At 41.9% G+C, this 13,502-nt stretch overlaps 1 protein-coding gene across 2 annotated transcripts in view; it reads right to left on the bottom strand.

Annotated features, from left to right (window-relative positions):
- Positions 1-12,968, bottom strand: part of pbx2 (PBX homeobox 2) — a 52,632-nt gene extending 39,664 nt beyond the window's left edge. The window contains exons 1-2 of one of the 2 annotated variants that reach the window (XM_062973647.1): positions 12,382-12,968; positions 7,374-7,447 (exon numbers count right to left, since the gene is read on the bottom strand). In XM_062973647.1, coding sequence (XP_062829717.1) covers positions 7,374-7,447; positions 12,382-12,587 — 280 coding nt within the window. In that variant the 5' untranslated portion in view covers positions 12,588-12,968. The remainder of the gene's footprint in view (positions 1-7,373; positions 7,448-12,381) is intronic. The other variant, XM_003218035.4, reaches the window with a different exon arrangement.
- Between the last annotated feature and the right edge of the window lie 534 nt (positions 12,969-13,502).

Below are 13,502 nucleotides of genomic sequence, written 5' to 3'. Positions count from 1 at the left end.
AAAACCCTGTATTATTATTATTATTATTATTATTATTATTATTATTATTATTAATAATATTATTAATATTAATATTATTATTATTATTATTATTAATTATTATTATTCTGCACAAAGGTAGAAGGGGATTAGACTCAATGGCCCAAATGATCTCTTCCAACTCTCTTTATTATTGTTGTTGTTGTTGTTGTTTTTGTTGTTATTACAATAATAATAATTATTATTATTATTGCTCGGCGGCCAACTATATTCCGGCCCTCCAACGGTCCGAAGGATTGTGAATTGGCCCCCTGTTCAAAAGGTTTGGGGACCCCTGCTCTAGGTTTTAAAAAAAGAAATACATATTTTTATTGATGGTTTTTCACTTTCATGAGGATCCTGTGATACTATTCCTAGCAAATATGGAGGGTTGGCCATACTTTAGTTGGCTAGTGGCCTGGCCCACAGTGCTCTCAAGGCAACTATCAGCATAGCCTACCTGAAGCAGTGGCCTTACTCTGCCAAATAGCAGAGAGAGCCCTGTAAAAACCTGTAGTACAAAATCTCAGGGGCAACCACCATGCTTATATTCCTAGAATCAAAAGGTTTTACATCAGGAAATGAAATTCTACGGGAATAAATCCCAGTTCCTTGACAGAAAATCCACAGCAGAAACATCCCTGACAGATGGCCACCCAATATTTGTTTAATAACTCATGCTGATGTCTGCTGCTTTATGGGTGGATGGAGGTTTGGGAGGGGGGCAAATCCATCTAAGTTGCTTTCCTGGTCAAGTAAAAACAATTAAAAATCAGATTGTTATTTCCATCTAATAGTAACAAGCCATACTTACAGCTAGTATGAGACATTGCTATTTACAAGGCTAGATGACTTGTAACTCCTTATACCTGGGGCAGACAAAAGGTGCATCTACATTGTAGAATTAATGCGGTTTGACACCCCTTTAAGTTCAGTTGTTCAATGTTCTGTAATCATGGGAGCTGTACTTTTACAAGGTCTATAGTTGTCTCTGCCAAAGAATGCTGGTGCATCAACTCCCAGGATTCCCTAATATTGAGTCATGGCAGTTAAAATGAGATGTAAAGGAGAGCTGAGGTGGCGCAATGGGTTAAATCCTTGTGTCAGCTGAACTGCTGACCTGAAGGTTGGGTTGCTGACCTAAAGGTTGGCGGTTCGAATCCACAAGATAGGGTGAGTTCCTGTCTGTCAGCTCTAGCTTGCGGGGACATGAGAGAAGCCTCCCAGCAGGATAGTAACACATCCAGGGGCAACATCTCTATAGACGGCCAATGCTCTCACACTAGAAGCGGCTACCAGTCTGTTCTCAAGTTGCTTTTGACACAATAAAAAAAATGGCAGTTAAACGGGTGTCAAACTGTATTAATTCAACAGTGTAGATGCGCCCAAAATGTGGCCCTCCAGGTACTGGTAGATTCTAATCCCCAACAGTAAGGAATGTTAGGAGTTGCAATCCAATAAACATCTGGAGAGCTATACTTTGCCTACATACCCTAACAAATCTTTGTTTCTTTCACAGCCACCCACTATTGCAGGACTTCGTTTTGAAGTCTAGACCACACAGGGCTTTAATGAACAGTACATATGTTTCATATATACCATTTCATGCTACCAACTCCCACTCATGAATTCCACATTTGTTTCTGCAGAATTACACAAAGTATATACCTGAAACAGAAAGAGAAAGGTACCCCTCTTGGCATCTTTTGGAAAACATCAGCCAACTGATAGCCAAGCCCTGTATATTTTTATTTGAAGCCCATTGTGTTCACTGGAGCTTGAACTGTTCAAAAGATGGAAGCCTAAGGCTTCTATCATAGACATATTTACTTGGGAGCACTCTTCGTTGCAATAAATATTATTTCTTCCAGAATAATATGCAGAGAAATGAACCAAACCTTCTTTTACTACTACTACTACTATAATTATTATTTTTCTGGGAACTGTCATTCAAGCAGTAACTTTTCCAAAGTTTGGCTTTGGCGGATATTTCAGTAAAACATTTCATCTAATAAAATGCAATTTTTGGCCACATAAGGGGCTATTTTCTGTAAGGATGTACAAAAAATAAAAAATAAAAGTGTATAATGTAGACTATGTGGCAATGGATTCTGTTTATAAAATCCTAGAGTTGGGATGAGATCCCAAAGGCCATCCAATCCACCTCCATTTTCCCATAAATGCATAGCAATCCAAGCAATCACCACAGATATCCATCCAGCTTCTGTTTGAAATCCTCCAGAAAAGGAAACTCCATCATATTCCACAACAGCAGTATCAAATAGTTCTTATCATCAGAGAGTTTATCCTAACATTTAGATGTAATCGCTTTCCCTGGTGTTTGAATCCATCACTCGATGAAGGATATCACATTTCTATTCCGAGGTCAAAATGACCCTCTGCTCAAAACAGAACAGAGTAAGGTAACCTTCAGAGTACGAATACGAAGCCTGATGACCGCCAAATTATGGACTACAGTTTCTATCAACCCTAACCAGCACAGCCAATGATAAGTAATCATGAGAGTTGTAGTAAAAGTCATCTGGATGGTTTGTACACAGAGAAGCCATTGAAATCCACAAGCATGTGGGCAATTTCAACAGAAAGGAGGAAACCATGAAAATGAACAAAATCTGGCTACCAGTATTTTAAAAACTCTAAAATCAGGACAAACACAGCAAACAGGGGAATTCCAGACAGGAAACAATCAGGACCAGCTAACACCTCCCAACAAAGGATTCCCCCAGGCAGGAAGCAGCCAGGCTTTGAAGCTGCAAGGCCATTCAATGCTAATCAAGGTGGCCAATTGCAACATTCACACTTGCCTCCAACAGACAAGAGTTCTTTCTCCCACCCTGGACATTATTTCACAGATATGTAAACACCACTTGCCTAGTTTCCAACAGACCTCACAACCTCTGAGGATGCCTGCCATAGATGTGGGTGAAACGTCAGGAGAGAATGCTTCTGGAATATGGCCATACAGCCCGGGAAACTTACAGCAAACAATCTGGATAGTGTTAAATTAGCCCTTGGGGACCAGGGTTTAAGTATTCACTAGACAGTTTTTCACCAGGTACTTTATCTTTCAGCCAAATTACAAGACTGTAAAGGTGGAGGGGGGATAATTTCCTATTGCTGTTGTGTGCCTCTAAGTCGTTTCTGATGTATGGCAATCTTAAGGTGAATCCATACAGGTTTATTTGTTCACAGAGGCTTGCCTTTGCCTTCATCGAAGGATGAGAGACTGTGAGCTGCCCAAGGCCATGGTCAAACGGAGATTTGAACTCCGGTCTCTAGAATCGCAACACAATGTTCAAGCCACTACGCCATGCCGACTCGCAGAACCACATCTGCACCTTCAACGAGGCAATAAAACAGAATAAACTATTTCACATAAAACTGAACAACTGCTTCCCAGCCAGAGACTGATGGTGATAAATTAGCATAGCAAGACAGGCAGTGTTAACAAACTCCAAGAGGAATGTTCCTTTTACATCCCCCGCTTATGCAAATAGTTTTCTAAACTTACAAACCTAGGAGCCATTTTTAATCTCAAATCACCAAGCAGAGCTTGCTTTAAAGTTACACCACAAGCCTTTTTATATCTTCTGTATCTCCCCAGTATCCTTTTAATTTCTTTCAACAAATAGCCCCAAATAGCAATTACAGAAAAGGAGAAGAAAGAACGGGGAAGCACAGAAACAGGACTCAATTCCATCATGGTGTGACCCAATTCTGGATCCCAACCCACCAGTTGGAAACTTGTGCATCTTTCAACAAAACCATTCATAGTTATTACCTTATTTTATTCTCTCTCATACACACAAAAACTTCCCAAAGAATGTTGTTATTCTTATTCTTATGATGTGATACACAACAAGATTAGTACATAGCAAACAAATCACTATGCTGGCTGTTGTATTGGATCACACATCAGACACTTCCCAAGTGTCTAGGACTATGTGATGTATTGGCAAATAACTTGTGAACCTGAGTATTATCATCATCATCATTATTATTATTTCCCTTATCTGGATTCCCAAAATCTAAAAGTCTTCCAAATCCCAAACTTGTCCCCATGGGTGTCACTTTGCTTTCTAATAGCATGGGGTTGTCCTGGATGGCCCATGAGGTTTCTTCCAACTCTACAATGCTATGATTCTAATGGGTCAATATACACAAACTTTTGTTTCATACACAAAATTATTTTTTAAAAATTACCTATGTGTATATGAAACATAAATAAATTTCATATTTAGACTTAGGTCCCATCTCAAAGATATCTCATTATGTACATTATAGACAAATTCGATATTTCAAAATCAGAGGGGGGAAAAAAACTCAAAATCAAAACACACCTGATTCCAAGGAGTTCAGATAAGGAATATGCAACTTGTACATACACATTCAAAAATAACATAAAACACTGACATCCCAGACACTTCTGGTTCCAAGCATTTTTCATTATTATTATTATTATTTTATTGTATGACACAGCAAACAAGATAGACATGCTGGATTTCGTATCACAAAATCGCAAGTCAAACACTTCCCAAACATTTAGGACTGTGTGATGTATTTTCAGATGATGCGTGCAGATCCCAGTAGGGTGGCCTTTTGCAGTTGGCACATCGTAATTTTGTCAATGTCTATTGTTTCCAAATGCCGGCTGAGATCTTTTGGCACGGCACCCAATGTGCCCATCACCACCGGGACCACCTGCACTGGTTTCTGCCAGAGTATTATTATTATTATTATTATTATTATTATTATTTTATTCTTATACCCCACAACCATCTCTCTGAAGAGACTCGGGGTGGCTTACATATGGGACAAAATGCCCACAGACACAAATACAAACAATCCATCAAAGCAAAAACAAAATAAAAATAAAAATATAGTTAAATATAACAATTCAGATAAAAGGACAATTCACTAAAACATGAGAGTATAAAACAGCAGTGTTAAAAATCAATTAAAACAATACTCAACAAAGACATTGCCAGCAGTACAATGAACGTGACCAGGCTATAAAAGGGCCGGGCATGGGATAGTGCAAGCAGCGTATCATAGGGCCGGGTACTGGATGAAATGCAGAGAACAAAATATTATTATGGAACCTAGGGACTGGGGTGGGCATTTATAACTAGGGACTAGGCGTTCTCAAATGCAAGCTGAAACATCCAGGTTTTCAAATCCCTGCGAAAGGACAATGTAGGGACTTGCCTAACTTCCCTTGGGAGGAAGTTCCAAAGTTGGGGGGCCACCGCCGAGAAGACCCTCTCCCTTGTCCCCACCAACTGTGCTTTTGACAGTGGTGGGTGTGAGAAGAGGGCCTCCCCAGCAGATCTGTCCATGTCTGTTCATAAGGGGAGATGAGGTCCCGAAGATAGGCAGGTCCTGAACCGTTTAAGGCTTTAACCTTCACTTTGAATTGGGACCAGAAACTGATCAGCAGCCAGTGGAGCTGCTTTAATAGGGGTGTTGTGAACTCCCTATAATTAGCTCCAGTTAGAAGCCTGGCTGCAGACCTTTGTACCAATTGAAATTTCCAGGCTGTCTTCAAAGGTAGCCCCACATAGAGCGCATTATAGTAGCCCAATCTGGATGTCACTAAGGCGTGGACCACCGTGGCCAAGTCAGGCTTCTCAAGGTACAGGATAACCATGTGATAAATGCAAACATAGGCATTCCAAAATCAGGAAAAAAATCCAAAATCCAAAACTATTCTAGTCTCAAGCACTTTGTATAAGGGATATATGCAAATACAAGTACAGTAGAGTGTCACTAGTCCAACATAAACGGGCCGGCAGAACGATGGATAAGCAAATATGTTGGATAATAAGGAGGGATTAAGGAAAACCCTATTAAACATCAAATTAGATTATGATTTTACAAATTAAACACCAAAACATCATGTTATACAACAAATTTGACAGAAAAAGTAGTTCAATATGCAGTAATGCTATGTAGTGATTACTGTATTTACGAATTTAGCACCAAAATATCACAATGTATTGAAAACATTGACTACAAAAATGCGCTGGATAATCCAGAATGTTGGATAAGTGAGACTCTACTGTATTCCAAAATAACATTAAACCCTGAAATCCCAAACACTTCTGGTACCAAGCATTTTGGACATGGGAGACTCAAGCTGAATAGGAAAAAAAACAGGTATTCCATATAAAATGTAAACACAACACCCCATCCAAAATCCCAAACATTTCAGGTCCCAAAAATTTCAGATAAGGCATATCGAGCCAATATATACAAATATGGGTTTTTTCCAAATCAGGGGGGGAAAGATCCAAAAACATTTGGGTCCCAAGAATTTTAGATAAGGGATAGTACTGTCTCTTGTATTTTGTTTGCAGTTCTTGACTAGGGATAAGCTGCTAGTCGCCTTGAGTCCGTATATTGGGAAAAAGATGGGATGAATAAAAATAAAATAAATATAATGCAAAAGCAGTGTCAGTGGGCACAAGGATCGCCGCAGCCTTCAAGGCGGCTGTGCATGGCTTGGGATCTACATGGCCCAAATCCAGTGGCTTAAGACCAGATGAACTTTTAATGACAACCCAGACGTAGGCTCACTCTCCTTTTCCCTAATCCTTTTAAGGCCCCACAGCCATTTCACTTTTTAATCGAGTCAGAGTGCAAATGCCAAGAGCGGGAGGGAAGAGCGATTCCACCTTTCTCCCTTTTAATACTCGTCTCTCTTTTATACACTCTCTCACACGCAAAGACACCTGGCAAAGGACCCCCAAATGTGTGATTTTTTTTTCAAAAGCCGAGGTGGAAAAAACATCAGGAAAAAAAACAGGAGAGATGGTGGAAAGAAGGGGGGAATTTTGACTGATTCTTGTGGACAAAAGACCCAGCTGGTGCCCTGAGATCCCTCTTGTGATCTTCAGCAGTGTAAACACACAAAAGGGAAGAAGAGCGAGCTCTTCTTTCTCCCCTTTCCTCCAAAACATAATGCTGGGGAAAAAAGGAGACAAGAGGGGGAAAAGAAAGGGAGGGGGATAAAGTGCCTACAAAGAAAACCAAGGCGAAGGCAGGCAAAGACATTCCAGGCGCGCCAAGATGGCGCAGCCAACGACAGGCCTCCGGCGAAGCCTCTCGAGGGGGGAAAAACACACGCTCTCCTTGTTCTTTTTCCTCTCTCTTTCTCTCTCTCTACCACACCAAACTCTCCTGGAGCCTTATTTGCTTTTTCCCCTTTGCTTTTGCCCACACTGCCAGTATTTCCTAGCACGCTGAAGTGTATTTGGCACGGTTTGGATACAAAACAAGTAAAAATCCCGCACAAAACAGTCTCCCCTTCAGACCCCCGACCCAAACAATACCTGTTTTTTCTTTGATTTCACAGAGGACGGTGAATAAGGCCGGCTTCATGCGGTGACAATTCAGCGCGTGTTTCCTGCAGTTTAAACAGTGGGAAAGAGAACAGATAAAGCCGATATTTGTGGAAAGAGGTTTTTTGAGAGTATAATACATATATTTTTAAAAAAACATAAAGAAGAATTTATATCTCTTTCCGCAATAGCTCCGAGTCTTCAAGCTGGAGAAGAAGTCAACCTTGGTTTTGTTTGTGCCTATGTTTATTTGTATTTATTTGTATCCTGCTTTTATCTCTTTGAGTGAGACACAAAGCAGCTCACAAAAAATTAAAAATGTAATTCAAAATCTCCAGCACATAGATGTTAAAATAGAATTAAACACACAATTTGGTCAACATCCTTTAAAAACACTAAAAACAGTCAAAATGCTTACAACACTATGTAGGACCCTCCTGGCCTGATCTTAACAACTTTATTCTTTAAAGTTTATTCTTTAGATTTTATAATGGAGTCCTCACTCCATCCTGAATCATTCCCAATATAATTCCAGTGTTCACACAACCGCAACAATTAAAAAAACGTACATTTCCTTCCATTATGAGGTGGTTTATCAAATGTTGTGGTTGTTGCGGATCAAAGTAAAATGCCAAACTTTGTAAAAGTTCAGGAAGATAGGAGGTACATAATTTCAAACAAGGAATACATATTCAACCTTTACTGGGAGAAATGATAAAATAATGTTTCCTCATATATATATGTGTGTGTGTGTGTGTGTGTGTGTGTGTGTGTGTGTATCAGAATCGGTCTTCTTTTTTAATTTAAACTATTTAGTGTTTTCAGTGTAAAGCAATTTTTAAAACACAGATGCCTTGCTGCGATACATATCCATTCTCTTTAAAATGTGATATTTTCCATTCTGGCTGCAGAATTCATCCCATTTCGAAACAATAATGCAATCCACAGCTGGAATCAATTTTGCAAATTAAAACCATGCACATAGCGATTGAACCTTCAATGCCAGGCAATAGTGATGTACACAAAAACATAGTGAAATGAAACCATTGACAAATAGCTAATTTTTGGTTTCCCCCTCAAATAAGCCATGCAAACAAAGGGAACCTCATTTAGCTCACCATATAAACATGAATTTCCATCATCAATACCTCTCCAAAACCCATCTTTCACATTGCAGAATAAAATAGAGAATGGAGACCTTCTTTTCCGTTTACAGTGGTACAAAGTCTACCACGCAGTGATTTAAGACCAACCCATAATTCACCTCACATTCAATTTAATACAGAGAGCCACACGGGTCTCAGAAAATGCACCCTTGAGGAACCTAACTTTCCAAATGTACAATGCCTCACTCTTTTTCTTCCAAACCACAGATTCGCAATAGTTAAACACCGCTACTGTATTCTCTCAACCACATTGACAACTCCCAGGTGAAAGCCACTAAATAGGAATTAAAACAGGCCTTTGGAGAGGAACCAATAGGTCTCACACAAAACCCAGCCTCAAAAATATATATTTGAAACCCTCCTCTCGCAAACTTGGAACCCTGATACCAGAACTATCTGAAAAGATTTCCTTCGAATATCAATCAATACAATTTATATTTTAAAAATAATAGTCACACAAATATTTTCCAAACTAACAAAACCCACAATTCAGCAATGACTAAATGAGGGCCACAAAAGTGTGCATCTGTTTCAGAACTTTGCACATTCATGTGCTGCATTTTTATGATCTCAACTGTAAATTTTGGTTAGATTTTTTCACTCCTTATGGACCAGTATAAATGTCTTTGTTATTTCAAAGTTTGGCACTCAAAAGAGCCATTAACTTAACATAAAGTCCCGTTTCCAAGTGGGTGATGTACAACCTGTTTGCTGCTTTCTCCTTCCAGTTTGTATTTATATAGAGAGTTAATACCAAATTTAATGGCCAATACTGTACTGATAATGCAGAAACCCTGTAATAATATTAAATGGGTTGTCTAGATAAAATTAAAAATGTAAACTTGTGGCTTAGACAGACAATCCACAAAAGGGTTAAAAACCAAATGCATGTATCTCTGGAAGAGAAATGCTATATGGCTGTTTAAACTAGAGACATAAGGCTCGGTAACTGTAAAGTAAGGGAGTAATCTACATACTTTCCCCATCAACCACATCTAAGATCTCCTAATCACTATGGATCACATCCAGATTTAGCAGCACTTTGAGTGCACCCACTGAAATCTCATTTTCTATTAATCTAATTCTAGGCCAGGTCTGGATCTCTTTACGATTCCCCAATGCATCGTAATTTTTGTTTCCCATTTTAAATTCGAAATCAGTACATTAATTGTATACATGCATATGCCATAAACCAAGGCCAAAAGAAATGTCAGATCCTATATTCAATGTACCACTGCCCAAGTTCCCCTTTTTCATGCCCAAACATCAGATCAAATATCCTCATCTGAAAAAAACACTCTCTAATCAACACTTCATTAGCCCAAACTATGATTTATTCCCTTCCAACTGTCCATTCCATATTTTTTTAAAGAAAAAACCAACTTGTTCCATGCTTATAGGCCCTGGCTCTCCCTGAGAGACTCCACCAAGGTCTCCCCTACAAATCATGCCATTCTTGCAAACAATATTCTTCAGCCCCCTAAAAATACCCCAGGAAGCACCTTCAGTTTTCAATTTCACCGCACACCAACCTTACCTGACATGCCAAAGAGCTCACCCCTCAAATTGGGGGAATGCTAAATAAAAAACAGCCCCTCAATTCCTAGAGGTGACCCCCAACTTGATTCCAATGTAATTATTTAATTTCCAAGCACTTCTCCAAGGCTCCTTCTAGACAACTGATTAAAATCCTACATTATCTGCTCTGGACTGGAATATATGGCAGTGTGGACTCAGATAACCCAGTTCAAATTAGATATTGTGGGATTTTCTGCCTTGATATTCTTGATTATATGGCTGTGTGGAAGGGCCCCAAGAGCCCAACCTGACAACCATACCCCTGAAAATCTCCAAGTGCAAAAAATAAAATCCCAACACTTTGCTGTGGGGTTGATCTTGATGCTGAATTTCCAAGCTCTTTTCCAAGAGCCCCATATGGCATCCCAAACCACTAAAAATCTCCAAGTGCAAAAACAAAAACCAAGGTTTTGGTGTGGGTATGATGTCAATCCTGAATCTCCAAGCACTCCTTCAAGCACCCAATCTGACCACTCAAAGCCCCTGAAAACCTCCAAGTACAAAAAAACCCAACAACAACACAGAAATGCTGGACCACTCTAACAACCACTAAGTCAGACTACACAGAGAAGCCATTGAAATCCACAAGCATGTGGACAATTTCAACAGAAAGGAGGAAACCATGGAAATGAAAAAAATCTGGCCACCAGTATTTAAAAAAAATCAGGACAGTAAATAAAGGGGAATTCCAAACAGGAAACAATCAGGGCCAGCTAACACTTCCCAACAAAGGATTCCCCCAAACAGGAAACAGCCAGGCTTTGAAGCTGCAAGGCTTTTTAATGCTAATCAATGTGATTAATTGCAACATTCACACTCGCCTCCAACAGACAAGAGTTCTTTTTCCCACCCTGGACCTTCCACAGAGATATAAACCCCAATTGCTTAGTTTCCAATATACTTCACAACCATTGAGGATGCCTGCCATAGATGTGGGGGGAAAAAAGGAGAGAATGCTTCTGGAACATGGCCATACAGCCTGGAAAACTCACTGCAACCCAAAGACCCAAAACTTAGCTTTGAGGCTGATCCTGATGCTGAATTTCCAAGCTCTTTTCATAGAGTCTAATATGGCACTTCAAACCACTGAAAATCTCCAAGTGCAAAAAAGAAAAACCCAGGACTTTGCTGTGGGGTTGATCCCAATCCTGGGTTTCCATGTGGTTCTCCAAGTACCCAATCTGACACCCCAAGAGCCTCGTCACACTTGAGCATTTATCCACTTTAAATCCGGTTTCTGCCTCCTGCAGAATTCTGGGGTTTGTAGTTTGGTGAGGCCCCGGACCTGTCTGGCTGAGCTGTTTAAAGGCCTCTTCCTAAAGTGGATTTAAAGTGGATCCAAACTCTAGTGTGATGAAACCCCAAGGCCTTTGGTAATTTTCAAGTGCAAAAACCAAACAGAAAACCGAGACCTGAGTGTAGGGTTGAGACCGATCTTTCATTTCCAGACACTTCTGCTTGGCACCCTACACCTTGAAAATCTCCAAATGCAAAAACAAAACAAAACCCTTTGCTGTGAGCTTGATCCCAATCCTGGGTTCCCAAGTGCTTCTCCAAGAACCCAATCTGACACCTCAAGGCCTTTGGTTCTTCAAGTGCAAAACCAAACAGAAAACCAAGACTCTGAGTGTGGGGTTGAGACCAATCTCTCATTTCCAAACACTTCTGAAACATCCCAGCCTGGCACCCCACATCCCTGAAAATTGCCAAGCGCAAAAACAAAACTAAACCTCAAGGCTTTGGTGTGGGCTTGATCCCAATCCTGGGTTTCCAAGTGCTTCTCCAATAATCCAATCCGACACCTCAAGGCCTTTGGTAATAATCTCCAAGTGCAATAACAAAACAGAAAACCAAGAGTTTGAGTGTGGGGTTGAGACCAATCCTTCATTTCCAAGCACTTCTGAAACATCCCGGCCTGGCACCCCACATCCTTGAAAACCGCCAAGTGCAAAAACAAAACCCTTTGGCGTGAAAAGTCCAAAAAGCCAAGACTTTGCTATGGGCTTGATCCCAATCCTGGGTTTCCAAGTGCTTCTCTAAGTGCCCAACCTGATGCCCCAAGGCGCCTGGAAATCTCCAAGAGCAAACAAGGGAGAAGGAGAGACTTTGGTGTGGAGTAGCACCCCCACACCTTTCCCCAGCTCCACTAAACAAACCCTTCCTTGGTCTTGAGTTCTGCCCCACACAAAGGGCCCCACTGCCCGACCCACCCCGCTCCCTGCCCTTCCCCAAAAAGCCAGAAGGGGGTAACCAACTTTGCCTGCGCTTCGTCCAAGCTTTGGTCCGTGATGGTCATGATCTGCTGGAGGATGTCTCCGATGTCCTGCTTGCGGGGCTCCCCGTTGTCCGAGGGGGGCTCGTGGAGGGCGTGCGGGGGCATCGCCGGCACCCCGGGCACCGAGGGGTGGCCCGGAAGACCCACCGGGCCCCGCGCCTGCAGCAGCCGCCCTTGCTCGTCCATTCTCGCCTCCCAAAAAGAGGGGGGAAAGGCAAAACACACGATGTATCCACAGACCACCACAAAAAGAAACGCACCCAGGAAGGAGCGCGCAAACAAGTCGCACCGCCACGCAACACACACACAAAAGGCGTCGATCTGGGGGGCTCGCTTGCTGCTCTTTTCCCTCCAAATCAAGGGGGGAAAGGAGGGTGGGTGAGCAGAAAAAAAGGTTGGTTATTCCATCTTGGATGCGCGCTCCCAAGGCCCCTTTCCTTGGAGACTTTGGGGCTGGGAAAATGGAGTCCCGCACAAGGGCTGGGGGAGGAGCTGCTGGAGATGGGGAGGGAGGAAGAGGAGGAGGAGGAGGAGGAGGAGGGAAAACGAGGAGAGCTGAGCAGCCTCTCAGCTGGCTTTCCCCCTTCGCAGCCCTCCCTCCCTCCTTCCTTCCTTCCTTCCTTCTCTTCCAACCAGGCCTCCCCTTTTGCTCTCTGGAAGGAGCCCTGGTGGCTGAGAGGAGGGGGCTCAAGGCTGGCCTCTCCCTCCACCACCTCCCTCCTTCTCTCTTTCTCTCTCTCTGCTTGCTGCCCTCCGCTGGATGGTTGCAAGGCAAGCCCAGGAGAAGAGGAGGAAAAGGAAAGAGAAAGCCCAGCAGGCAGAAGGGGAAAAATAGGAGGGAGTCTGGAGGAAGGAATGAGATGCTCACCACAGAGGGAAAGACTGGGAATATGGTGCCAGTGGAGACTTCTGGAGGGCCCCATCAGCACTGAACAATCAATACACTTTCAAACTGGTATTGTAGAATCATAGAATAGTAGAGTTGGAAGAGACCTCATGGGCCATCCAGTCCAACCTCCTGCCAAGTAGCAGGAAATCGCGTTTAAAGCACCCCCGACAGATGGCCATCCAGTCTCTGCTTAAAATCCTCCAAAGAAGGAG

The sequence above is a fragment of the Anolis carolinensis genome, chromosome 2, assembly GCF_035594765.1.
Source record: "Anolis carolinensis isolate JA03-04 chromosome 2, rAnoCar3.1.pri, whole genome shotgun sequence".
NCBI lineage: Eukaryota > Metazoa > Chordata > Lepidosauria > Squamata > Dactyloidae > Anolis > Anolis carolinensis.
Note: the sequence above shows the minus strand (reverse complement) of the source record. Positions and strands in the feature narration are given on the sequence as shown.